Genomic DNA, 27,285 nt, shown 5'->3' with positions numbered 1-27,285 from the left:
GCAGCTCGTGAGGTTTAAAGAAGGACCCACGCAGAGAAGTCGCTTGGCGCCTGGAGTTGAGGTCCTCCATGACTCCTATGGAGCACATGCTTAATCGAATTAATAAGTGAATGAAAGAAGAGCTGCACTCTAAGCAGAATGAATAAAGGGTGGGGCTTATTCTGCGTAGTGGAGGCAGAACTGTAAAAAACTCATTTCTGATTATTAAGGCAGTCCATTGTAGAGCAATTGGAAGTTGGAAAAATTAAAACCCTGCCTAATCCCAATGGTGTGACTGTTAACATTTTGGCATATTTTCAATACATTATATGGTTTTAAAATTTTAATTTGACATTATACACATTTTTTTATGGAGCTTGTAGGCTTTATTTACCAACTTGGCCTATCATTAAATGTTCTTTTGCAACATGATTTTAAAAATAATTGCATGGTGTTACACGGTATGGAGCATTCAGGGCTGTTTCCAGTTTTTCACTGTGGTAAACATCCATGGGCCTAAATCTATCCGTGATACAGTGTATTTCCCCTGTAAGCAGAATATGACAGCGCCCAACACTTGGGGTCATTCTTTTAATTATTTTCCAAAGATACCTTGTTTTAATTTTTCATTTCTTGCTTACTAGTGAGGTGATCCTGTTTCTCCTCTCTCCATATACTTAGCCATTCTTTGTATTCCTTGTGAATTGTCTGTTTAGGGCCTTACACATGTTGGCCGGGGTGTTGGCCTTTCCTTGCGGTGGAAAGATATTTACAAAAGAGGGCTATTAACCCTCTGTCAGTGGTTAATAGTGACTTCCTTTTTCTAGTCCAATCATGGCCAGTTTAAAAAGTATTTAGGGACATATGGCTGACAATATTTGAAAGAGAATCTTATTTTTATTCTCTGGTCAACCACTTCTTTAATTTTTTCCATGTTCTCAGACATCTCTGTGTCAACTCAAGCCATAGGACCGAGAGATTATTTAATGAAAAGTGTAGGTGGAATTTCCCCTTCTGACTTGTTTAAGAATCATGCCTCATTCTGCTGTGGCTCTGGCTCTGCCTGAGGAATGCAGCTCAGCTACAAAGCCCCATTGCCCATAAGCTTATACGGATTTGAAGTAAGTCACCACTTGTACCCACATGGGTTTGCTTTCCCTGGCCAGAAATTCCTCATCAAGATTTATAAAGAGCCCTGGCTGGTGTGGCTCAGTTGGTTGAAACGTTGTCCTGTGCACCGAAGGATTGTGGGTCGATTCCAGTCAGGGCACATACCCAGGTTTCAGGTGTGGTTCCTGGTTGGGGCAAGTATGGGAGGCAACCGATCAGTGTTTCTCTCTCTGTCTCTCTCCCTCTCCCTTCCTGTCCCTCTTGAATTGGTGAAAACATATCCTCAGGTGCGGATTAAAAAAAATTTTTTTTGAACTGATAAAAATAATAAGAATTATCTGTCCAAGAATTGTGTTGGTCAGTAAGACCGCCAATGGAACACCCGAATAGTCCTCATATTTAAGACCTTCCCTTTCCCGCTGCCGCCTTGGGAGGAGGAAATCCTAAAGGACATCTCTTCTGTCCCCCGTTTCCCCTACCTCCTTGAGGCTCTCTAAGCTGCTTTCCTGAGGCCCATCATGTGGGCAGGGCTACAAGCACTTCTCTCTGACTACTCAGACCACACCAGAGAGAATCAGTGAGAGGCAACCTCTGGGTCAAGCATTCAAATTGGTTACACCATAAATATTTAAGTACCCACTATATGCTAGGCCATAGGGGTACAAATGAACAAAACAGAAGTCATGACCTGAAAGAAGCAAGTCCTTCCTGAGAGGGGGCACAGACGAGTAAGAAGGCGATGGCAAGTTCAGGGGCGAACGTTCCAAGCCTTATTTTATACTGCTTTCGGGCGGGAGGACGGGAGAGGCAGTGATGGGGGCCCTGTGACTTAGATCCTTTTGTGTATTGTGGCCTTCTGCACTGCACCTCCCCAACCTTCTGAGTAGGACCGTCAGCTGAGTTTTGCTTGTACCAGTAAGCGAGTTGCACAGTGGTCAAGAGCAGAGGCCTGAATTTGGGGTCTGAATTGGGAAATGCCATTAGCAGATCCTAAGGCAAGTGGTATGACCCTCTTTGAGAACTGTTTTATCTGAACAGCGCCTCCTTATGGGCTGTAGTGACGGGTAAATGAGAGTATAATAATGGTGCCAGTTATAGGAACTGCTGCCACTTCTTGAGCCAAACTCCCTTCCAGGCTTATGTTGTCTTGCAGCTCCCTTGCTCAGTGCAGAGCTGATCATTAAGACAGATTAAATGGAATCCTTCTGGCCTCTACCCCGGAGGTCAGAAAAGAGCTGAGGAAGAAATTACCTGGTCAGACTCTGTCTGGTTCCGTGGTGGCGAGGGGTGTTGTCAGGGTGTGCCTGCCACAGGTGGGTGGAGCCAGAAAGGACAGCTGCCTCTCCAGACTCTCAGCAGTGCAGATGTGAAGGGAAGTGCGCCCCATGCAAGCCTGGCAGCCAGTCCTTTCCTCTGTCTCCTCACAGGATGGACCCTGCAGCTTATGCTGAGCTGTTGAAAGAATCTGGCAACCAGGTTTTTAAGAATGGGAACTATTCTTTGGCCATCAGAAAGTACGATGAAGCTATCCAGGTTCTCCTGCAGTTATACCAGTGGGGGTAAGTGTTTGTATTTTCTTCCCACCTTTCTCAAGTAAATTGGAACTTAGCTGCTTTTGTTTTCTTGTTGTTTCTTATCACACTGCCTAGTTTCTGTTTTCTTTCTCGCCCACATCCTGTTCATCTTCTCTACGTAGCCAGCTCAGAAACTGAACAGAGCACACTAAGGGAAATGGAAAGTGAAACATGAGGGACTGTTGGTAAACTTTACAAAACTTTTCCTTCTGTCTGGTTACGGGATCAGAGTTCCTGGGATGACCGAAGAAGTCCCTAAACTTCTCAGTTGTCATTCATTTCGTCTTCTTGAGTACCCACACCCTAACCCCCTGGCCACAGTGCACACCACTTCAGAACTGAGGCTCACCTCTTCCCCTGCTCCTTCCACTTCTAATAGACTTGTTCCCAAACATTTTAATATCATGATAATGCTTAATAATGGAGGACCCGAAGAGCTTTTGTTTATGTAGGTTTTTAGCTGTCAGTATAGTCTGTATCAGAACTTAAAATGGAGAGAAATTTAAAGTATACATTTATTTATCTATTTTAAAATATCAATAAGAAATCCATTACATGTTAATATAAATAACATTTTAAAGAAAAATAACTATATTTTCCAAACAAACAGTTTGGTGAGAAGACTGGCACATTTTACATTTTTACAAATCCCTTTAATATCTGTCTCAGTAGAAGACATGTGGCTTCTACATTCAATCTGTTTTGATAGCACACGTCTTGTAGCCTCTGAACATCTCCTAAACACGTGTGAGAGAATGAGCGTGAACAAGGTACGCAGTGTCTTAGTATTATTATTGTATTAGTTTCCTGTTGCTGCTGTAACAAGTTACCACAAACTTAGTGGCTTCAAACAATACAAATTTACTGTCTTACAGTTCTGGAGGTCAGAAGTCCAAAATGAGTCTTAACAAGGCTAAAATCAAGGTGTTGGCAGTGATGGTTCCTTGCAGAGGAGAACCCATTTCCTTGTGTTTTTGAACTTTTGAGTGGCTGCCTATTTTCCTTGGTTTGTGGCCCCTTCCCCCATCTTCAAAGCTCAGCATTCCAGGCTGTGTCCATCATCACATCACCTTTTCCTCTGCTATAGCCCAGTTTCTTCCTCTTTCTCCCTCACTCCCTCCCTCTCTCTCAAGGTTGCTTGTAATTGTATATATTCTGGGACAATCTCTTCTCTAGATTTATAAATTAAATACATCTTTGAAGTCCCTTTTGCCATAAAAGGTGACATTATTGAGGGCCATTATTCAGTCTACTACAGTTTTGACCTTGTGGACTACCTGAAATAGTCTTGGGGGCCCCCTTTCCCCCTGAAGTTTCCAGATCATATTTTGGTAACAGCTGTAGCAGAAGAAACAGAGCTTGGCATTTGTAGGGTAGATGCAGCCTAAACTTGTTCTTAGAAATGGCACTGAATTAAATTACTGAAACATGGCTCCCACTCCTTACCTCCCTCTCACCATGGTATCTATACTCTGCCTGGATTTGAGTTGAGTGTAATCGACTTGGGCCTGTATTTCTGTCATTCTGCCCCCTTCTGATTCAGATCAGAACTGTGTCAGAACCGGGCCTGGAGCTCTCATTCAGGGCAAAACATTGGGCTTTCTTAAAGAGGAAGGTGGTGGAAAGTGGTTATGGCGACAGACCGACCCCACACTGTGAGTGCTCAAACCTCAGCTCCACCACTTAATAGCTGTATGACTACTAATGGGACTTCTGCCTGGACCCTCACAGGTTGCTTTTCATGGACCTTCCCGACATTGCGTCTCTTGCCCATTACCTGCTGCCTGCGTTCCTGCAGACATAGGGATTTAGACGCATGTGGTTTACAGAGAAGGGGACTGAGAGAAGCAGGATAGGGCAGGGGAAGGCTCCAAGTAGAGATGTTGTCTCATCCAGAGTTCCCTTCAGCCTGGTCCCCCGGGAACTTTGGAGTATGAGTTGTACTGCAGAGCTGGCCCTGCTTTGGGGCAAGGGGGCTGACCCTTCTTTGGTTGTTAATCCTTACCCGTTTTTCCACTGATTTTTTTTAGAGAGAGAGGAAGGGAGGGAGAGAAAGAGAGAAACATTGATGTGAGAGAGACACATCTATTGGTTGCCTCCCGCACGCACCCTAACCAGGGCCGGGCATCGAACCTGCAACCCAGGTATGTGCCTTTGACCTGGAATTGAACCCATGACCCTTTGGTGCTCAGGCCAATGCTCTAACCACTGAGCCAAACCAGCCAGGGCAGGGATTTGACCTTTTGATTCCCATGTTAGTCCATCATTGGTTGTAGGCTGTTGGGCCCCTGGGAGTTGTGCTAGGGAGTGGGGCTGTATTAGTCAGCTTGGGCTTCCATAACAAAATACCATAGACTGGTTGTTTAACCAACAGAAATTTATTTCTCACAGTTCTGGAGCCTGGTACGCTGCTGGCCAGTTCAGTTCCTGGTAAGAACTCTCTTCCTGATTTGCAGATGGCCACCTTTTCACTCTGTCCTTATATGATGGAGAGAGAATACAAGGAAGCTCTCTTGTGTCTCTTATAAGGGAACTAACTCCATTGAGAAGGCCCCACCCTCATGACCTTATCTAAACCTAATCTCCTTTCCCAAAGTCCCATCAACAAACACCATCACTGGGGAAGGGGGTGGGTCCGGGGTGGAAGGGGTCAATGGGGAGAAAAGGGGACATTTGTAATATTTTGAACAATAAAAACAAACAAACACCATCACATTGGGGGCTAGGGCTTCAACATATGAATTGGGATGTGGAGGGGCGCACAATTCAGTCCATTGTTGGAGCATAACTTCCTGGGGAGAGGGTGCTCCCATTAAGCTGAGGATAAATCGCTGGAGCCCCTAGCTGCAGCCAACACTCACTGCAGGTGGGGATGGCTGCACTGGCCTGGGTCTGGGCCGGACACCACAGGACATCTACTACACACCAGTCACAGCTCCCTTGCCAGTCACCCACTGGATGCCCCACTTCCTCTTCTGTGTTTCTGGGGCCTCATCTCTTGCCCTAGATGGAATGATGGGTGCTGAGAGAAGCCGGACACTCAAAGCACTGGGGTGATTTGTATCATATTCACAATTAAAATATATTCAATAGAAAAGAAGTTATAAGTCTTCCTTTCCCCTGCTGTGTGTCTTGAATTCAATGTCATTAAAAGCTGGGAGCAGAGGATTTGGGAGTGAGAACAAATTTGTACCATGAAAGTATCTCAGGCTTTTTAGGGATCTATAAGGGTCAGCTCTGATAGGCATACCTGGGACATTTTCTGCTGAAACCCCATCAGGATGGCAGCAGCAGGGATGGTCTTCAAGGATTATTTTCTATATTTGCAGGAAGATAGTTTTATGGATCTCCAGCTTGTTTTTTCTCACAGGGTTCCCCCCAGGGACTTGGCTGTGCTACTGTGCAACAAATCCAATGCATTTTACAACCTTCGAAAGTGGAACGAGGCATTTGTGGCTGCCAAGGAGTGTCTGCAGTGGGATCCAACCTACGTGAAGGTATGATGCGAGTGACTGCTGGGGGCTGCTGCCTCCTTCCTCTTAGCTTGCCTCCTTCCCTCCCTTCTTTTAAAAATGAGAGCGCTTCTCCCAACTGTCTCTGCACTTCAAACAGATGCCCATGGGGCCTGTGAGTGGTACCCAGAGAAAAGTGAAACCAGTGATGGCCAAGTGTTGAAATGCCCTTGTATGGGAGAGCAGAGCTGGGCCTCTTGGTGGAAGGAGTGCGGTGGAGATCCTCTTGGAGCTTGTTTTGTTATGAATTAGTGACACCCAAATTCAGTCTGTTCATGTTTTTTGCTGTTTGTAGGTTTCACTTTAGCAAAGCTTTACTTCTGATGCAAGCTTGGTGGATGACATGACACTGATTCTTGAGGCAGCATTTCTTACAGTAGAAATAAAGTCTTTTGGAGGGATCTAGGGGAGTTTGAGAGGCTAGTAAGACCCTAAGGTCAATAAATAACCATCTGATTGTTTTTTCAGCTACATACCAGTGCAGATTGTTTACTTTGATTGAAGGGAGCAGGGAACAACTTCAGTGTTACTTGACAGCCTCCTTTCCCGGAACACTGTAGTCTAGGATTTTTTCATTCCTTTCTTCCTGCTCAGGCTGTGATTTGAGTCATGGATAAATAAACCACACATGTAACTGGAAGCAGGCCAGCTTCCTTCTCTCTGTGTCATATGGTAGATGTTGTGTATATCACAGATTCGAAAGTGATTATTTTCTTAGCAGTTAGAAAATGACAGAGGAAGTGTGGTCCAGAACCTCATGTGGCAACCCATGTGCAGTGCCTGTTAGAAATCTGTTTACACAGAGGTGAGATCCTTTCTAGAGTCCATTTCCGCGTGTCCTCAGTCCTGCTCGTCCTTTCCGCAGCACAAGAGAGGAGATGAGTGTTGTTGAGGTTTGCCTTTTTCTCGTTCCAGGGATACTACCGAGCTGGCTATTCCTTGCTGCAGTTGCTCCAACATTATGAAGCTGCTCACATGTTTTTTAAGGGTCTTAAATTTCTGCAGGGCAGCAACGATCAGAGCCAGTTTGCTGATTTCCTTGTGGGAGTGTTTACCACTATGGGCAGTAAGTCTGACTGGGGAAGCCTTCCTCCCCTCCCCTCCCCTCCCCTCCCCTCCCCTCCCCTCCCCTCCCCTCCCCTCCCCTCCCCTCCCCTCCCCTCCCCTCCCCTCCCCTCCCCTCCCCTCCCCTCCCCTCCCCTCCCCTCCCCTCCCCTCCCCTCCCCTCCCCTCCCCTCCCCTCCCCTCCCCTCCCCTCCCCTCCCCTCCCCTCCCCTCCCCTCCCCATCCTAGTTATTTTTTTAAATTATTTTTTTAAATTATTTTTTTAAATTATTTTTTTAAATTATATTTTTGTTTAAAATATTACAGTCCTAGTTATTTTATTTGAATTCCTTCTGCAGACTCAGGCTCCTGGGGAGATAATTACAGGTGTTTTTTTGGTTGCTAATTTATGCAGTTTGAATGAAACTTGTTTTCACATTAGAAAGCATTTTGAAAGCTTTGGTGGCTCATGCCTTTGTAAAAATGACTAAGTCCTATTGCTATTCATAGTTTTCCCTATTTATACTACTTACTTTATGTGATTTTGCTCTTCCATGTGAATTTTGCATATTTCTCCAATGTGTTCAGAAAATATTCTGGTTTGCTATGAAAATAACTCGAAAGGGCTGGCAGAGGGTCCTATGAAGCTGATGGTGTCGGGGCTGCGATGCTCACTGCAGCTGACGACCTTTGCTCAGTCTGGGAGGGATGCCTGGGAGGCCTTGAGCATCTCTAGATTCTTACTCTAATGACCTGGCCCTTGAGGTGCTTTGTCAGTGGCCTGGACAGAGAATCATAAAGCACATGTAGTATACTCCTTGCCAGTGACAAAGGGCCTCCTTCTAAAGTTCCGCCAGTAACCAGGCCAGTGTTTTCAAATATTATGTTTGATCAGATTTAAGATTGCGCTGATTTAAGATGTGCCGTTAGTCAATGTTCTGCCATTGAAAGGCAACATCGATTGTAACACATATCCCAATTCTAGAGATGTTAGAAAGTGAAAAATGGCATGTGGTCTTCAGCTTTCAGAAGTGGGGAAATTACTGCTGGCAACAGATTCAGCTGTCATGCATCCAGCCATTCCCATTGCAATTGTGGGAAAGTGACTTCTCTGATCTGTGGGTGGAGTCCTACAGGTTTTGGCAAGTTAGGCACAGAGAGGGGTAAGAGCAGTGCCAGGCAGTAAGTGGGACAGGGTTAGAGGTGGGCACAGCATGTCCCCTAGACAGAGAGGTAGAAGGTCCTCAGATTTTGAGCTGTCCACTTGCAGACAGTGCCTGCAGCCTGCTTCCCGTTTTCAGAACCAGATGGCTTGTCCTTCCCTACACTTCCTCATTGTCTTGTCTATATCTGCTGGAAGTCATTGTAATGTCAGAAGGCAGGCTGGCTATACAACAGCTCTTGGTGACTGTCCCTTGAAGAAATCTGGATGGTTTCCATTCTGCCCCCATCCTTAGAGGGAGCAGTTAGCAGGACTTCTTAGGGCTGTGCATCCCAGACTTTTCTATCCAGGTACTCCTATTGGGAGGGGGAAAGTATGCCCATGCCCAGTTTCTAAATTTTGAAAAACACGGAACTTTTGTATCCTTTTATATAATAGATGATTATTTTGATATTTACTTATTGTTGGAACTTAATGGCCCTGGAAGAGGTGCCATGTTATTCTGTCTGGCTGGTCCGCTTGGGTGTTCTTATCTGTGGGTTTGAGAAATGTGGTCTGAAGGATCACGGGTGCAAGGTTGACAGACCCCAGGTTAGAAGAATGTATGTTGACTAAAAGAGTTGTCAGATGTGGGTTCCAGTCTCGGTTTTGGTCATGAAGTAGCAGCATGATGCCCATGAAGCCTTGCTCCTTGCTCTGTATTGCCATCATCATGACACTCATTCATGATGGTTTCTCATCTGTTGATGAGAATAAGATTTGTCACATTTTTCTTCAAGAAAGTGAATTGTGAAACTTCCCTTAAGCTTCCGTTTCCTCCCGCATAAATGGGGATAATAGCCATACCCTTGTGGTTTGTTTGAGAGATTAAATATAAACACAAGTTACTGGGTTTGGTGAATAGAAAAACTAAGTGAATGGTGGCTCACATTATGCTGTCTGACTCTTAGGGGATTGGTTGTCACCTGAATTCAAGATTATTACAACTTCACACATCTTTAATTTACCATTTGTCTGTGTGTGGTCTTAATTGGAAGATCTTTTCCCAAATGTTTTAGACTTTCCCCAGGTTAAAATTTCTAAACGATGGAACTTTCTTTCAGATGACCCCATTGTTTTGCAAAGTTTCTTGCCCTGCTTTGATCACATTTTCACTACTGGATTCTCCACAGAAGTGTGGCAATCTGTAATAGAAAAGTTGGCAAAGAAAGGATTGTGGCACGTAAGTAAAAGGAGATGGCTCCTTTGTGGGGAAAGCACGTTCTACATTGAGTGGTTTCTTTCTGCCAGCCTGGGGGACTGTAATTTATTATTTATCTTGATGCCAAAATAACCTTAACTATAACATCATTAAAGATAGAAAGTCACTGAGATATATTAATTAGCTAGCTTCCATTTTTTTAAAAGATAGGAAATATTCTTAGTTTGTGGCAACCTCACTTCTTGTTCTGTATTGCCATCGTCATCAAAGGAATGTGAAGTCCAAGTGCTAATGGTGACATGGAACGAGGGAAAGAAACAATGCATGTCCATCTTCATAATCCTGTCACATTGCATTTGCTAGTGTGGGCCCTGGTGACCTGCCTGTGTGGCTTGGAGGGTTTCTGTGCAGCTTTAAGGGCCTGCTACCCAGAGGTAGCTTTGAGGCTTTAGGACCCAAACCCAGAGCCAGGACTCCATGGAATGGAGTAGTAGAGTGGACTGTAGAGCCTGGCTACAGTGTCACACAGATGTCTCTGTGAATCCTAACCCTCCACTTTCTATTTTGGACTAATTACTTCCCCTCTCAGCCTCATTTCCTCATTTGTAAGTTGCAGGATGTAAACCTATTTCCTCAGGGTTTTGGTGAGGATTCAAAATAATGGACCAAGAGCACCTACTAAGAATATCAGTTAATGTTTATTCGGGGTTTACAGTGTGCCAGGAACTGAGCTAAAGAAGTTTTATAATATCTGGCATCTGCTAAGTGCTCGCTGAATAGTAGTTGTCCTTGGTGGCGGCCTGTAAGTGCACCTGAGAATGGGCTGGCCAAGGCTGGGAGTTTCATTAGAAAGGACCCACTGAGCTTTCTAAAGCTTTGAATTCCAGGAAAGTCACCAAAGCAAGGGCCACCTGTAAAGACTCTAGAGCCAGACAGTCTGGATGACTTTAGAATACAGAATTCTTCAAGTTTGGGAAGGGCATGTACCCCATTGAAAGTCTAATGAAATAGGTGGAACTCTCTTAGCATACATATACAGTTATGGGTATGGTTTCAGGGTGTCCAGCCATGAGTTCCTGGAAGCTTATTCCCATAATAAAAGATCTTGAGAAGACAGGCAGCCTAGGAAGACCCAGGAATCCAGCCCAAGTGGCAGGTCCAATATCCTACTAGCAGTGGGGCCCAGGTCATTTTCAAATATTAAAAACAGAGGCACTTATACAAGAAAAAGTGAGTGGTTGAGAGTGGGTATCAAACTGAAAGAAACTGAAAGCAAGTGTGGTCATAGGCTCAGTTCTTGGCAAGAGAACACATGAGGGCAGTTGATTTTGAGACTGGGTCTCCAGTCATGGCCACACCAGTGCCTGGGACTCAGACCTGTTGGCATACCTGGGTGATCTCAATAAAGGGCCTCTAAGGATGTGCTGCTATCTGTGTGACCCAGGAAAAATTGCTTAACCTCTCTGGGATTCAGTTTCTTCAGTGGTTTAACAAGGTGCTTTCTGAGAAAAAAAAAAGTCCTGATATGTAGTGTTTGCCAGTTTCTGTGGTGTAAATACTCTCGACCCTGGCCAGTTTCAAGCTACTAAAACAACCACAGGCTTTGGAGTTGGGAAGAGATGTGCACAGTCAACTCTCACTAGCTGATAGGAGCCAACTCCAACCTACCACTTGATAGGGTCCCATGGGCCCCCAAGACTTGGGGCTTACGTGCCAAAGAATTAATTGGGCTATTTCTAAAGGACTTGTTTCTTCTGCTTGCTCAGATTTAAGAACTTTGCAGGGAATTACTTTCTTACCCCACTGCCACCGTGCTCTCTGCAGTCCTGCTTGATATCCACTGCTTCTGTCCTCAGCAGGATTTGGGGGATGAGAGTTTAGCTCTCCACAAGAACAGGAAGTTGGCTACGCAGGGAGACTTTGATTATCATGGCTCAGGCTGAAAAACTAGCCAGGTGGCTTGAAAGAGACAGGGCCGGAGGGTGTTTTTTGTTTGTCCGTTTTAAAGCTTACGGTAACTTCTACTCTAGTAGCCTATGTGGAGAACACATTATTCCAACCCTTTCTTTTTCTGCCTCATCAGTCATTTCTACTTCTGTCAGCAAAGAAAGATCGACTACCGAGAAACATCCGTGTCCCAGAGTTATCACTGAAGAGTCTCTTTGAGGTAAGGTGGTTTTGTGAAGCCTATGATTTTCCTTTGGGCTTGGATTTGGGACCTTCTTTTTCTGCTGCCTAACTGCAGATTTATTATTTATAATAATCTTAGGCTTGGGCCACAGCAAATCCAGGTTTTACTGATTCTGAACTTTTATGGGCGAAGGAGTTGGAAGTTTCATGTTGATACAGTGACTTTCATGATTGCTCCTGTGTGTTCTATTTTCTAGGAATATGTCTTCATTGGATCTTATGAGAAAATGGAACAGGTGCCCAAGTTAGTCCAGTGGCTTATCTCCATTGGTGCAAGTATTGAGACGATAGGACCGTATCCTCTCCATGCCCTCATGCGGCTCTGTATCCAAGCAAGTGAGTATCCTCCTGGTTCCACAGCCTCCCAGGTGCCCTTCCAGCTCTGAGCTCTGGTGCTCCACTGAGCTCAAGTAAGAGCAGAATTTAGCCACTGGAGTGGAGACCATTCAGATGTTTTGAATATTCAGTGATTGATTATTCAAATGCATGAAGGCAGCAGGGAAACGGCATCATTTTTATTTCTCCTGGGACCTCGCAGCTATAGGAGGCTGGATTGAAAGGATTCTGTGTTCCTAAACAGATCCTGGCTGTAGGTTGAAGCCTCGGGACCCAAGGACTGGGATGGGACAGACAGATAGCCCCTGCTGGGCAGAGCTTCCAGGAGATCTGTGGAGTTTCCTCCCATTGGCCAAGGCAGATGTGGTCGTTGTCTAGGTCCAGGTTCATTTTCTCTGTGGCCTAGAGGGCTGACTGCAGGGGGAGGGGGGGGTAGGGTAGATTTCCAAGGGAAACACTGGCTATTGCTGATACAGATGGCTTGTGGTTCTTTTAAAGGACTCCTGTTTCCATAAAAGTCTTTAAAATATTTTTATTATTAATACACACACACACACACACGTTTTATACTTTAGATCAGAGCTTGTTTTTCCTTTCCAAGCTGGTGTGGCATCACTGTTGGACATGTACCGTATCATTTTAGAGCAGGAAGGGCCAAGAGAACTGGTTTAGACAGTCTTCCTCTTCTAGGCTGTGCCATCTCCCTGGGAGTGAGGGAGTGGTGGTCGCCAGAGGCTTGAAGACTTGGGCCCCCATCTTTGCTGCAGCCAGATTGCGTTCCCATCATTCAGTTTATGTGATGGGGAACCTCTAAGAGATTTTATTCTTACACAGGGATTGGTGGATAAAACACCGAGTAAAGTTTGATTGAAAGCAATCTAATCCAGTTTTCCCACTTTCAAATTAGGAATCTGGAGCCCAGAGAAGTGTGCCTCTGGGTAAGAAAGTCACGATTCTCGTTGTGTCCACTCTTTAAAGTAGCTCCTGTGGGTATAGGCGGGTGTTGATAAGATCAGGTCTTCAAGTTCATCTCCTATTCATTTCTGAGAGGAAAACTGACATGGTGACAGGTGGTGTCCACTGAGCTGGCAGATGTGTGTGACTTTTCCTCAATCCCGGGAGCTACAAGGAAAGGAATCTGGGAAAATCATTTAAAATATATGTCCTATTGATAGTAGTGCAGTCATCTGTTCGGAGCTACTGACTTGATGGGCACTCTTTGACCCTGTCCAGGTCCTCTTTACAACCAGTACTCACCCCCACTTGCTCTGCGTGTTGGAGGCTCCGACAGGGAATAGAGAACTGCTCTTTGCCAACAGGCATTACATCCCAGGGCGGTTCTTCCTCAACCTCACCTTTCTCCCAGGGACATCACATAGGTCTCAACTGACTCACCTGGGGGTACAGAGGTCAGCCTCTGCCTCCAGGTGGGTCAGCTCTGCGGTGCAGTTCATGCTCCAGAGCTTCCCGTGGGGTCAGGCTGAGATGGATGCCGCTGGGACCACATCTCTGCTTGCCTCCTTCCCCTGTCCTGTCCTGCTCCCCCAACTCTTGTCTCCTGAGCTCCCTCACTCAGTTAAGTCATGTGGCCAAGAATCTTTGGCTTAGGCTTTGCTTTTGGGGAGTCTGACTTAAGCACATTATGGATAACTTTCTAAAACTCATCCTTTCAATGCACAAGCTCCTGTGTCTCCCATGCCTGTGTGTGGTGAGTGGCAACGTGTATTGGACTCCCCACTTGGTTCCCTCGGTGTAGTACACATGGACATGCTTTGGTGATTTTCTGTATGCTGGAAAGAGCATCAATGACTCCTGTTAATGCCCTGCAGGGGAAAACCACCTTTTCCGGTGGCTGATGGAGCACCAGCCCGAGTGGAAAGGCCGCGTCAACCAGAAGGACCAGGACGGCTGCACCATCCTGCACATGGTTGCAGCCCATTCCTCCGGATACCTCATCAAGCGTAAGTGGCAACACTATGGTGGGGGCCATGCTGTGGGCTGGAGGACTCCAGGCAGGAGAACCCACATGAAAGGCCATTACACCTTCCCCAGTCCATCCTGTGACAGGCTTGGGGGGTAAACTTTGCTTTGAGTTAAATGTGATTGGGAGGGGGGAGGGTAGGCGGTGTGCAGAAAGGGGGTGGGGTGAGAGAAGGACGGGTTGCTGGGCTCTGTGTGCTCTGTTGGCTTTGAATGGCGTCTGTGGGGTTAAAGCACTCCGGGACCTGGGCTTTGGCTGCATTTGTTCTCACCCTCACCATGTGGTTACTAAGTGCTTTATTTTATGCCACATCTGTGCTCCAGCAGAGATAAACTGTGCACCATTCAACAGACATAGTCCTGCCTTCCTTAGGAGCTAACACAGGAATTGCATCTTCCTGTACCCACCAGGGCCAGACAGGCCATGTGAAAAAGTGGGGTTGACATGTGAGGAAAAACTGGCTCTCTGATGCAGAGGTACCTCGTTAGCCTGTGAAACGGGAAGAGTGTGTCCACTCACACCCAGCTCTGTGAAATAAGGGATCACTGTGATGATAATGGTAATGGACTCTCAGCCCCAGTTAAAGGGAGGTGACAGGGAGCCATGGGGAGCTTGTGCCTGGTGTGACCGTAACTTGGCACTCACTGGTCATGGGGACCAGATCATGCTGCTGTCTTCTGATAGCAAGAAACATTGGAAGGCTGGATTAAAAAATATGAAAACTCATAATTATAGCATGTTGGCTTGAAATTGAACGTGCCTGTGGACTGACAGCCTAAATCCTGCAGTTGGGGACCTCTGGTCTGGTGGGTCCCCCTGGGAAATCGCAGTTTTCTCTTTTCAGTGTGTCCCAGGACCAGCCCGTGCAGTTTGTTTCTCTGTTGTTATCCCCCTATGACCTGGGTTCCAGGAATCCATGTCTGAGATGTTTCCTATAGATTTTTATTTTGAGCTTTATTGAAATATAATTTATATCCCATATAGTTCACGTTTTTAAAGTGTTCATCTCTATGCTTTTTGAGTATATTCACAGAGCTGTGTAGCCATTACCACAAGTTTAGAACCTTTCATCACCCCAAAAAAGACCCCACACCCATTAGCAGTTACTCCCCATTTCCCCTCCCTCTTCAGCCCTAAGCATTCCACTGATATATTTTCTGTCTCTATAGACTTAACTATTCTAGGCATTCATATAAATGAAATCCTGTAAATGTGGTCTTTTGTGAATGGCTTCTTTCACTTAGCACATTTTCTCGGTTCATTCATGTTGTAGTGTGTATCAGTACTTCATTCCTTTTTCTTGCCAAGTAATATTCCATTGTATGGATATGTCACATTTTGTTTATCCTTTCATCAGTTGATGGATACTTGGCTTGCTTCCACTTTTCAGATATTATGAATAATGCTGCTATGAACATTTGTAAGCTTTTGTGTTAGAATATATTTCCCTTTTTCTCAGGTGGATACCTAGGAGTGGTATTGCAGGATCCTATGGTAACTATGTTTAATCTTTTGAGAACCTGCTGGACTGTTTTCCAAGGAGGCTGCACCGTTTTACATTCCTACTAGCAATGTGTGAGGGTCTAATTTTTCTATATTGTTGCCTGCACTTGTTACTCTATATCTTTTTGATGTCCTATATATTTTAGTACCTTCTTAAAGAGAGTGGTATCCTGGCAAGTGTTTGACAATGGGTTCCTCACAAAGAAAATCCCTGAATTGTAGTGTTTGCTGATTTCCCTGGTATAAATTCCCTGACTGATTTCAAGCTACCGAGCTGATGTCATTAACCACTGAACTGGGTAATGTGCAATAGCGCACAATTATATTGCATTTTCTACACTCGAAACATGTTAAGAGATATGTAGAGATATGTAAAGAAACCTCATCATAGGTAATTGCAAAATGTAGGAAGATAATTAGGAAGGGATGAGTTTTATTTTTAATATTATTTATTTGCTTATATTTAAATAATTTAGTTGTAAGTTTAAATAACTTAGTTGTTAATGATGGCTATGTTTATTGATGTTTGCAGCCTTCCTGGACATGGAACAGTTGGTCCTCATGGGCTGTTCTGAGCTGGTCCAGCGCTTCCATTAGCCTATAATTTGTGGTTAAAGTCTGTGCCTCTTATCACTGTGCCGTCCTTACCCGACTGATGCATATTCAAATGTTTTTCTGTTATTTCATTACTGAAAACATTGCTCAGGGCACATTTTCTACACCCATCTTTGTGAACTGCTATGAATGTATCTATGGGATAATTTCTTAGTTGAGAAATTGCTAATTGAAAGAATTTGTACACTTTATTTATTTGGATAAACTCTAACTTTATTCAAATTTTAAATAGACTACCTTAAAAAATCAGAAGGTACAGAAGGTCTACATTGAGAGTCTCTATCCTATGTCTGTCCTTCAGCCACTCAGGAACCAATGTTATTAATAACTGATGTTTTCTTCCACACATATTTTACGTATGTAAAGCATATATTCAGTTTTAAGGTGTTAGCATGTTGATATGTATTTGGGTTTTGAAAGCTATTGCTTACCTGAACCCCAGAGAGGTTGCCCAGTGGTGTATGAAATTATCTCCACCTTGAAAATGAATATATATATATATATATATATACACACACATATATATATATGTTTTAAATATGTTTTTATTGATTTCAGAGAGAGGAAGGGAGAGGGACAAGCAGGGAGACAGAAACATCAATGATGAGAGAGTCATTGATCGGCTGCCCCTGCATATCCCGGACTGGGGATCAAGCCTGCAACCTGGGCATGTGCCCTGACCGGGAATCGAACCACAATCTCCTGGATCAAAAGTTGATTCTCAACCGCTGGACCATGCCAGCTGGGCTTGAATATATTCTCGTTACACCGAGTCAAGAACTCTGCAGATTCTCTAAGGTGGCCTGAATTGCAAATCCACCATTTGAAATAACTGCAGCATCATAGGGCCTTAGGAGTCTTCGGTTCTGTTGGTGTTTTGGTGGATGCTGGTTGTTACGATGGCCCCCTAGCTCTGGAGCAGTGGTTTGAAAGACCCAGGGACAGAGTCTCAGGGAATCACCAGAGCCAGGCAGCAGCAGGACCCAAAGCCTAGAAATGGTCATCTCCTCGAACTGAAAAATTGAGGATGGATCCGGAGTAGTGGCATCCGTCTTGGTTACAAGCTACAGACACTCAACTGATTTAGGCAGGAAGGGGAATTTATTGGCTTATGTGACTGAAGAGTTGAGTCTGGTCTGGTGCTCCCAAGGTATCTTCCAGAATCTGTCTCACCTCTGAACTCTGCTTCTTCTGTGTTAGGTCCTTTCGTAGACAGGTTTTCTTTCAGTTGAGGCCACCAGACTCTGCAGGATTATATTCTGCCATTTTGCCAATCACAGCCAAAGAGGGTACCTCCTTCAAATATTTCAGTCAAAGTCCTGGGAAAGAGTCTGATAATTTGACTTTGGTAACACTACCCTCTGTTTCCCCCCATGAACAAGTCACTAGAGCCAGGAGGAGGCGTGTGTGTTCACTTCTATCAAATCAGGTAGGCAGGGAATGGGCAGAGGTGCTTTCCTAAAGGAAAACTGGGTGTCATTCTCAGGAAAAAGAAGAATGGATGCTAGTCAAATAAAAAAATTAAAAGTCGAGTATGTCAGTGGTCTTTAAAATTTGCTTTCTTATTCCCTTAAAGAATTTAAAAAACCTGTATACCGCTTTATATGTTTTTAAGGTGACATCTAGAATTTTTTATGTGTAAGTCTAAATAATTGTAAGAAAAGTTAATTTTCAGAACTTTGAACACGTTGATATTTTAAAATAAAACTTTTATCTCCTTTACTTGTATATATAGTAGAATATAAGTACATAATGATTTGATATCTTCTAATATCCATTTAAAAATTATGGACAAGTTCTTTAGTAGTCAAAAATACCAAATGTGAATTTCTCTCTTTTGATTTATATTTCCAGTTTATGTATATGAACAGAAGTTTGCCCTAATGTATTTTATGCTTCAAACTCTCTTAGTGAGACAGGCCTGGAACAATAAGTATTATAACTTTAAATTTCAAAATTTTCTGTGAGTGTAATACTGTAAGGGTTCATTTTTTGGGGGATTGAATTATTTCTAAAATTATTACTACAGAAATTATTGAAACAACAGAAATATATTACATTTTTTAATAAATATTCAAGATGAGAATAAAAATTTGTGGCAAAGTAAGAGGAGAATGGGTTATAGAGCTGCTTAAAAGGGGCTTGCTAGGCACTTAATTTTCCCTTAGATGATACCCTGGAGGTCAGAGCTTTCACCTCTTTTGGGACAATATGCTATGGTAACTGTGTTAGTTTCTATGCTATGTAACAGACCACCATAAACTACGTGGTTTAAAACAACACTCATGCCTGGCCGGGTGTGGCTCAGCAGTTGAGCAGCAACCTAGGATCCAGGCGATCGGGGCACATGCCCCGGTTGCGGGCTCCATCCCCAGTCGGGCGCGTGCAGGAGGCGGCCGATCAATGACTCTCTCATCATTGATGCTTCTATCTCTCTCTCTCCCTCTCCCTTCCTCTCTCTGAAATCAATAAAGATACATTTAAAAAGCAAAAAAAAGCAACAACACATTTATGAGCTCACAGTTCTATGGGTCAATAGTCCAGAGTGATGTGACTGAGTTTTCTTTTTTTTGGTGGAGGGTCAGCAGCAGAGGGAACTGCTTTAATGTACATATGAATATTTGAAACATAATTGGTATCTTAGTAAACTGTTTCATGATATTTTTTCACTCTGCAAAATGTACTCCTTTTCAGTAAAAAAGAACAAAAATGGAGATAGACGTGGTGCCACCTGGTGGCCTGGTTCAGGATCTCAGTTCTGAGAATCTCAGATGGGGGCTCAGCAAGGGGGCTGGGAAGGATGGAGGTTGGGGGCTTGACTTTGTGGGTACAGCCAGCGTTTCTGGATTTTCACTTAACTGGAGCAATCCTTCTGTATCCATCACTTTTCTAGGATATAAAAGCACATTTTCTGGGATATCTAACCTTGAGATTGGAAGTCCAGCTCCGGTCTAAACTGAGGATAAAGCTCCAACTGTGAGCATGTATTTCGGGTGATAGAGCTAGAGGGAACAAAAACACACACACACACACACATTGTCTATTCAGTTTTTAAAAAAGTCTACTTTGTATGTATTAAAAACTTTGAACTGAAGGCATGTCTGAGAAATACTTGCTTCCTTCAAAAAGATGCCTATATTCTCATTAGGAGAAACAATGAGAAATGACTTTTCACAATGCCAGCCTTGGCCCTGAGGCTCAGCCAGCCCCTGCTGCTGTGTCCCAACACTTCAAGGGTCATTGAGTCACCACATGCCATATACTTAGGCAGGTTTTCTCATACACCCTCTGGGACAATTGTGAGGAAGGTATCAGGAGGCTAGTTTCACAGATGACGAAGCTCAGGCTGCTAGAACCTGTGTCACTCTCCAGATGAGTGACAGGATGGGAATGGGGTTCCATCCCTCTTCCTCCCTAGAGGACACAGAGCAGCCTCCCTTTTAGAAGATGGGCTTCCATATGACTGAGTTTTCTGCTCAGTGTCTCTCGAAGCTGAAATCAGGTATTGGCTGGGACTGTGTTCTTACTTAGAGTTCCAGGCCTTCCTTTAAGTTCACATGGTTGTGGCAGAATCTAGTTCCTTGTGGTTGTAGGACTGGGGTCCCATTTCCTTTCTCACTATCAGCCAAAGGCTGCTGTCAGCTTCAACAGACCACACACATTCCTTGTCATGGGGCCGCCCTCTATCTTCAAAGCCGGCAGGGGAGAATTTCTTGTGTGTCAGATCCCTGTTGTATTTTGAATCTCTGCTCTACATTTTTGACCTTTAAAGTTCAAATGACTAGGTCAGGCCTACCTGGAAAATCTCCCTATGTTAAGGTCAGCTGTTTTGGGACCTTAATTACATTTTCAGAGCCTCATCAAAGCAGTACCTGGATTAGTATTTGATTGAAGAACTGGGAGAAGGTATGTGTATACCAGGTGCTGGGAATCTAAGAAGTGTCTTAGAATTCTGCCTGCGAGTGTGAGATATTCGATGGGGGAGAAAAAAGTAGAACTTTTAAATTTTGTCTTAGTTTTGTAAAGGGCAGAAGGGCAGTTGTTACTGGGAAGATGGGAAAGGACACCACCATGAGCAGGACAATACCTGGACAAGTGCCTGGTCAAGGCAGTGAATTTTAGGAAGGCATGGGTATGGAAGCTGGGGATCAGGCATTGATTCATTTAACTCTCCATGCCCACATAAGTCTTTGTACCCCAGAGATACACCTGTTCCATTTCTGAAAACTGTTGCATCTCTGATCACAGAGACACCTTGATGCCTGGCAAATAGATTCATCAAAGCAGTAAATAGAGCTGGCAGCCAGAGGGTAGCGGCTGGGAGGGTGGAAACAGTGACGACAAAAAGACCCTGATGTGAAAGCAATCACCACTTTCTTCTCCTGTCCCCAGACAGGCTTTTTTTGGAAGAATATTTTGTTTCCAGGGAATAAAGAAATCTAAAGTCACAGCTTGCTGCTATCCTTGCAGCTGTAACTGTTGCCTAGTAACCAGATTCCCCCTCTCCTTGCTTGTTGCCAAGGAGAGGGGAGAAAGGTATAGAGGAGCGCACTTCTAAACCTCTTGAAAGCTATTGTCCTTCTCACTCCACACAGGACTCCTTGCTTCAGACAGTTGGGTGAATTGCCCAAGGCCAGCAGTTCAGGTTCTGTAGGCAGAGGGACCTTGGTCCCCTTGCCCTGGGCTGCTTGGGCAGGAAACTGGGAGGACGAGCACTCATGGGGACATCTCCTTAGGGAAGGAACCATGACAATGTCCCCTTTTCCTTTTTGGCCTGCCCTAGGACAAACAGAGGATGTGCAGATGCTCCTGCGCTTTGGGGCAGACCCCACCCTGCTGGACCGACAGTCCCGGACCCCCGTGGATGTCCTGAAGAGGAATAAGAACTTCAAAGCCATCGAGAAAATCAATAGTCACTTAGAAAAACTGGCTGCGTGTTCTAAGGACCTGTCAGGTACAGCTTCCAGTGAATTAATTTTTTTGGGGGGTGGGAGTAAAACTGGTTCTGTGATATTAGATACAAATCAGTTCATTTTTTCTTGGTATATAAAGATGGAAATGAGACTCCCAATCTTTGGAAAACTTGTTTGCCTTTTTTTGGAAGCTAGAATGAGACAACTCTTTCTTATGTAGAGAGAGCACCTGCCACATCCTGGGAACTTCGCCAGGTTCTCCTTTAAATTCTATGGGGGATTTTTTTTCTAATAATGCATGCACACAGTAAAAAAAAAAAAAAAAAAATTCAGACAGAACAGGAGATAACAAAAATCAATCCTACTCTTCAGAAACAGCCACAGCCAACAATTTAAAATACACTTATATTACATTAAATTACACTTAGGCACTTATATATTAACTTACGTTTCTATTTCTTGATTTATTAGTTTGGGACAGCATCCATTGACTGGCTGGTATGTAAGATGAAGTACAGCGAGTCAGCCCCACTTGTTGAATGTTGTCTACTGATGTTACTTGTGTCATTTACATTCTGTTGCTTAACTCTTTAAGTTTCCTGTGCTTCATCTATAGATTGATTCTAAAACTTGAAAACCAGTAAATGGCATTTGCATGGTAGAATGATTATGTAAATGTTACACTTTCTACAATAAGTAGCATAACTGGACCCACAGAAAAAGGAATTACCAAGTGTCCTGACAACTTTGCTCTTTAGATATTGAAATAATTATGTATGGTGTCAGGTGAGTACTAGACATATTGGGGGGATCACTTCGTAAGTTATGCAAATGTCTAACCACTGTGCTGTACACCTGAGACTAATAGAATATTGAATGTCAGTTTTCATTGAAAGATGAAAAAATTAAAAAAATATGGCTCTGTTTAGGCATTCCAGCTTAATGACACATACATATACATTATTGTATATATGTGTATATGTGCATGTACACACATACAGTTTTTAGACTTTATTTGGACTTTATTCCCAGCATGTGTACATTATGCCTCTTTTAGTTCTGTTACGCATACAGGACTCCTGTGGCTCTGTTGTCTGTTTAGATTTCTCCCTTGTGCTCTGAGAGGACCGACTCGTGTAAGTTTTTCTTGGAAGAGTCATGGGTAGCAGACTTACGGAGTTTTGGAAAAGGCCTTTTCTTATCCTTTATTGGTTGATAATATGTCTGAATGTAGGCATTGTATTTCATCGATTCCAAGTTACACTTTTTTGCCGCCCCCCCCCCCCCCCCCCCCCGATCTTAACATCTTCGAAATTGGAATGTGTTTCATCATCACTGACGTGCCCTGGGTTAATGGTCTGTTAAATTGAGAAACTGAAACTATCTTTGCCAAAGAATTTCCAAGTTTTAAAAACAAAAAACAACCACCACCAGTTAATGGTAGAAAATGGCTGCTTCGTTTGCCAATATATTGTTTATTAATTCTAATATTCTTAGAATACTGTATATGTGTACATGTATGTTATATTTAGTGTTATAGACTTTAGTGTAAGTCATTCATTTTTATTTAGTTTTTAAAATTTTTATATTTCAATTTCTTTGTATAGTAGAATTTTTGAATATCTGCTGATCTTAAAAACATCTCATCTACTGAGACAGGGTCTCGCTCTCCATTCCTCCCCTCCTTCACCACTAATTCTGGTCCAGTTTGGAACCACAAGAAGACACTCAGAATTGCAGCTGGTCCCTTTCTTACTTATTAGGACTCAACTGCACTTGCTTGGCTGAGAAACACATGCAGGAGGGGTGTGCCCTGTTCCAGGCTTGCCCTTGGGCTGACTGGGTAGTTTGCGATGACAGTAGATGTAGTCAAGTCTCAAGTCCCCAGTGCTCATTGGTAAATTTACCGGATGTTTGATTACCTTAAAGTTTTCCAGATCATTGACCAGGAAGGTTTCCTTGCTGCTCTAGAGGAATATTGAATGGCCACAGGGAAACACTGAGTTAAAAGAAGCAAAAGGAACTGATATAAATCAGAAAAGAAGTGGATGACAGTTATCAGGAAGAGCTAGCTAGTGATGGTGTCTGTGGATAGGATGGCTTTTGCATCTGGGTGAGAAATAAAGGGTCTTGCTGAAGATTTCTGCTGTTCTTTAAACCAGAGCTTCCAGGTGTGAATGCACACGGATCACTGGGGAGCCTGTTAAGAGGGTAGATTTTTATTCAGCAGGTTCAGAGCAGGACTCAAGATTCTCACAATCTGCCAGTGGGAGCCAGAGCCCACTTTGAGGAGGGCTTCAGTCCTGAGGAGCCAGGATTATGTAACTGTCTTACCCGCCTTCACCACCAGATGGCAGCATGTCCACCCCTGGCAGCTCAACTCTCTTTAGGGCCCTAGGACAAGCTTTGATCTCTCACTCATAATGCAGGACTTTTCAAGTGGGAACAGATGCAGCCCTCTGAAGCTTTCCTTCCTGGTCCTCCAGGGGGAGCCAGTTGCTCTCTGTTCTGTGCTGGTGCCAGCATCTATAGCACGGACTGGGAGGATACTGGAACCTTCTCTGTGTGTTGGTTTCCCTCACAGAGGGAGCCTGTGGCTCAGAGGCGTGGTTTCCCATCTTCGCATCTCTCAGCACCAAGACCGGCCCTGCTTCAGGGCTGTCCATGAATAAGGGGGGACTGTTGTAGCTAGACATTGCTGTTGCTTTAAGTCATCCTCCTCTGTTACTTCCCTGAACTGTGATATCAGTTACTGGCTGCCGCATAACAGACCCCCCGAAACTTACTGGCTTAAAACAATAAACATGTATTCAGTTCCTGATCCTGCAGATCAGCAGTCTAGGCTGGGCTGTTCTCATAGTCTTAACTGAACGCTTTCAAGTGTCTCTACCTTGCTGATCTTGGCCAGGCTCCTTAACATCTATGGGGCCTCAGCTGGGATAACTGGACTGATTCCTCTTTGTTCTATGCTGTCTCATCCCCCAGAAGACCAGCCTGGACCCGTTCACATGGCAGAGACCAAGGTCCCAAGAGAGCAAATAGAACTAAACAAGACCTCTTGAGGCCTAGGCTCACATGTGGCACAAAAATCACATCCCCTGCATTCTATTTGTCATAACTAGTCATGCAGCCAGGCCAGAATCAAGGGTGGGGAATAGGCTCCGCCTCTCGATGGGAGGAGCTGCAAAGTCACATGGCAAAGCATGTGGGTACTTGGAGGGGTACAGAATTGTAATTGCAGTCTTCCACAGCTGTGATCTCTGAATTTGACAGCATCCCCTGGCGTTTTTTGCAGGACTGAGTAATGGTGAAGGACCCGTTAGTGAGAGCGACGTTTTCCAGAGGGCCTCTGCGGAGCTGGTGAAGTACATGAACTCAGGAAGCCAGTTATTGCATAAGAACTTTCTGAAGCAAGATGTAGTTCAGAAGTTCTTGCGCCTCCTTTCTTCTCTGCAAGGTAAATTTTCTCACAGATTCAATTGTGTGCAAGGTGGTTTATGCTCATTAAAGCTCTTTTTGAATATATTTTAGAAATGGATTTAAAAATGTAATAACCTACATGTAAAATAGCCAGACAGCTCCGAACATCAATTATTACCAGTGAAAAGTTCGTCGTCCACCCATGAACTTTAGTCCCTAAGTCCTGTCCCCAAGGCAACCTCCATCACTAGTTTTTCATGCCTCCTCCTAGATTACTCTTTGCGTAGACTATCCTTTTAAAAATACCACAGATGTCTCTCTTCTGTAGATACTGGCTAACATTGGGGCATATAATTATTGTAGAATTGAGTGTTAATTTTTTTCATTATGAGGAAATCCGAGAAATTCCAGAAAAGAATTTTAGATGACAAACTAGAGATAATTAGGGAAGATTCTAGAAATACCAAGTAGGTGAAATTTAGTTTTTAACATCGGCAGTCAGTATGGGCTATGAAGCATTCACTTGGACCATGTGTAGGGCTGAAATTTCTTAAGTCTACAGAGAATACAGGAAGGCAGGGCTAGAAGACCCACAATGCTCTTCAGGGTATGCAGTTTAAGGCTTGGAGTTTTGGATCTTAACTCTACCACTTACCAGATCTGTGACAGTACTGACGGGTGGGAGAACACTTTTATCAGAAGACAAGAGCATAGATTCTGGGGCACAAAAGTTGCAAATGTTTGTTACAAAAGTTTATATTTTATGCTTTTGTTTTGCTGGTTCCTGTTAAGATAATAGGATAGCCTGTATTGACATTTTTTTCTTGTTTTCAAATGAACATTTTAAATATTAAAATGAATATTCATTTAGAAGTCTTAGGAAAAGATGGGAAGCAAAAACTAGCAAATACAAATCAAATCGTTCTTCCTTTCCCTTCCTTCCTGCTTTTCTTACTGATAGAATTGCCAGACAAAATACAGGATGCCAGTTGAATTATAATTTCAGATAAAAAATGAATATATTTTTAGTATAGGTATGTCCCAAACATTGCAAGAGACATACAAATGCTGAAAATTTGTTTATCTGAAATTTGTTTATCTGAAATTTCAATTTAACTGGCATCTTATATTTTTATTTCCTAAATCTGGCAATGTACTTGCTAAGTTTTCCACACTTAAGATACACCAGCATCATGAACAGGGATAACCATTACCCTGTCCCTAGACATTAGAGACCAGCTGGAAACATTTAGGTTTCTGGGAACAGAATTAGGAATTGGGGGTCAAACCATCCTCTCACCATTATCTGTAATTCTTGACTTTTTAATTATTCTGTAGTGCCTCCCTGTATTTCAGTGTTCCTTAAGCAGGACAAACTCTTTATATTATGCAGAATTTAAGCCGGGCTCCTGCCCTTTGATCTCAGTAGACTACCTTAACTCAAGTATTCTTCCTTAAGACAGTCAAAATTCTGCTCTCCTCCTGGACCAGACTCTACTCTCCTTAGAGTATTTCTAACCTTCCCAAGAAGCTTTGAGAGTAATTCATTACTTGTTTATAGTTTCTCCAGTGCTTAAAACTACTGATCAGCCTGGCTTGTGTAGCTCAGTTGGTTGAGGGTCCTCCCATACACCAAGAGGTCCCCGGTTCAATTCCCAGTCAGGGCACATGCCCATGTTTCAGGCTCCATTCTCAGTAGGGAATGTGCAGGAGGCAGCTGATCAATGCTTCTCTCTCATCAGTGTTTCTATCTCTCTCTCCCTCTCCCTTCCTCTCTCTCTAAAATCAATAAAAACATTTTAAAAACAAACAAAAAAACCCTACTGATCAGTAACTTGTGTTAATTGCATATATATGTGTTAAGTTGTGGTTGGGGACAGAAACTATATGAACCTCTTTTTGGAATTTGGTGTGTTCTTGTTTTTGAAAGAAATTCCTCCTGACCTGGTCTGTGACATTAACCGTGACTGTGCCAACACCTTCATCAAGTTTTTACTGGAAAAGCAGAGATGGCCTGAAGTGCTTCTTCTGCTGACCCGCAAAGTGAGTGGGGAGCCCCCACTCGGAGAGAGCCTCCTCAAAGACTGTAACTTCTCGGACCTCGACCTCTGCTCTGTCATCCCCCCGCTCAGGGCCTGGGACCAGCGCCGGATACAGCTCCTGGAGTGCCTGATAGACAGTGGAGGTGAGAATGCCGAGGTGCTGAGCACTGGGGGTTCCCTCCCATGAGAGCTCAGGTCACTGCCTGTTGTGTTTTTCACTCGATTTTGGAGACTCCTTTAAATTCTGCCTCCTTCCCTTCCTCTGTATCTTCTCATTTTGAAACAGCGAGGCCTGTCAGTGGGTGTTGCCCTAGGAAGTCTACATTTCTGTGAATTACAGTTAGGAGAAACCTCAGGTACATGGAGGCAGTCCTTGGCCCTGGTTTGGTCCTCGGCAGTCACTGCCCCCCCTAGCCCGTGGCTGGACTTTTCCCTGCACTGCATATACTGCATGGGTCCTGATCCACTCGGTGGTTTTTCTTTTCTAATCAACACATTGGGATTTCAGATGCTTGTTTTCAAAGAAACACTCAAATAATTGGTGGGCGGAAACACCTGCCTCTTCAGTCAGCACAATCACACTTGGTTGGATGGACGTCTGGAGTGTGCAGCATCTTGCTGGACTGGGTTTTATTTTAAAACAAATTTGGAAACACCAACCTCCTCCCGCCCCCCCCATCCCCACTAATGCCATTGTTAGCTA

General features: G+C 43.9%; 1 protein-coding gene across 2 annotated transcripts in view; it reads left to right on the top strand.

The window, feature by feature from the left end:
- The window catches only part of TRANK1 (tetratricopeptide repeat and ankyrin repeat containing 1), an 81,202-nt gene that overhangs the window by 20,609 nt on the left and 33,308 nt on the right, over positions 1-27,285 (top strand). The window contains exons 2-12 of one of the 2 annotated variants that reach the window (XM_081160380.1): positions 2,517-2,648; positions 5,055-5,093; positions 6,034-6,160; positions 7,091-7,241; positions 9,485-9,603; positions 11,666-11,749; positions 11,970-12,108; positions 13,938-14,069; positions 20,991-21,161; positions 24,416-24,577; positions 26,471-26,725. In XM_081160380.1, the coding sequence (XP_081016506.1) occupies positions 2,517-2,648; positions 5,055-5,093; positions 6,034-6,160; positions 7,091-7,241; positions 9,485-9,603; positions 11,666-11,749; positions 11,970-12,108; positions 13,938-14,069; positions 20,991-21,161; positions 24,416-24,577; positions 26,471-26,725 (1,511 nt within the window). The remainder of the gene's footprint in view (positions 1-2,516; positions 2,649-5,054; positions 5,094-6,033; positions 6,161-7,090; positions 7,242-9,484; positions 9,604-11,665; positions 11,750-11,969; positions 12,109-13,937; positions 14,070-20,990; positions 21,162-24,415; positions 24,578-26,470; positions 26,726-27,285) is intronic. The other variant, XM_081160381.1, reaches the window with a different exon arrangement.

This window comes from Miniopterus schreibersii, assembly GCF_964146895.1.
Source record: "Miniopterus schreibersii genome assembly, chromosome: 15".
Taxonomy (NCBI): Eukaryota; Metazoa; Chordata; class Mammalia; order Chiroptera; family Miniopteridae; genus Miniopterus; species Miniopterus schreibersii.
The sequence above is the reverse complement of the archived record's forward strand: the minus strand, read 5'-3'. Positions and strand labels throughout refer to the sequence as shown.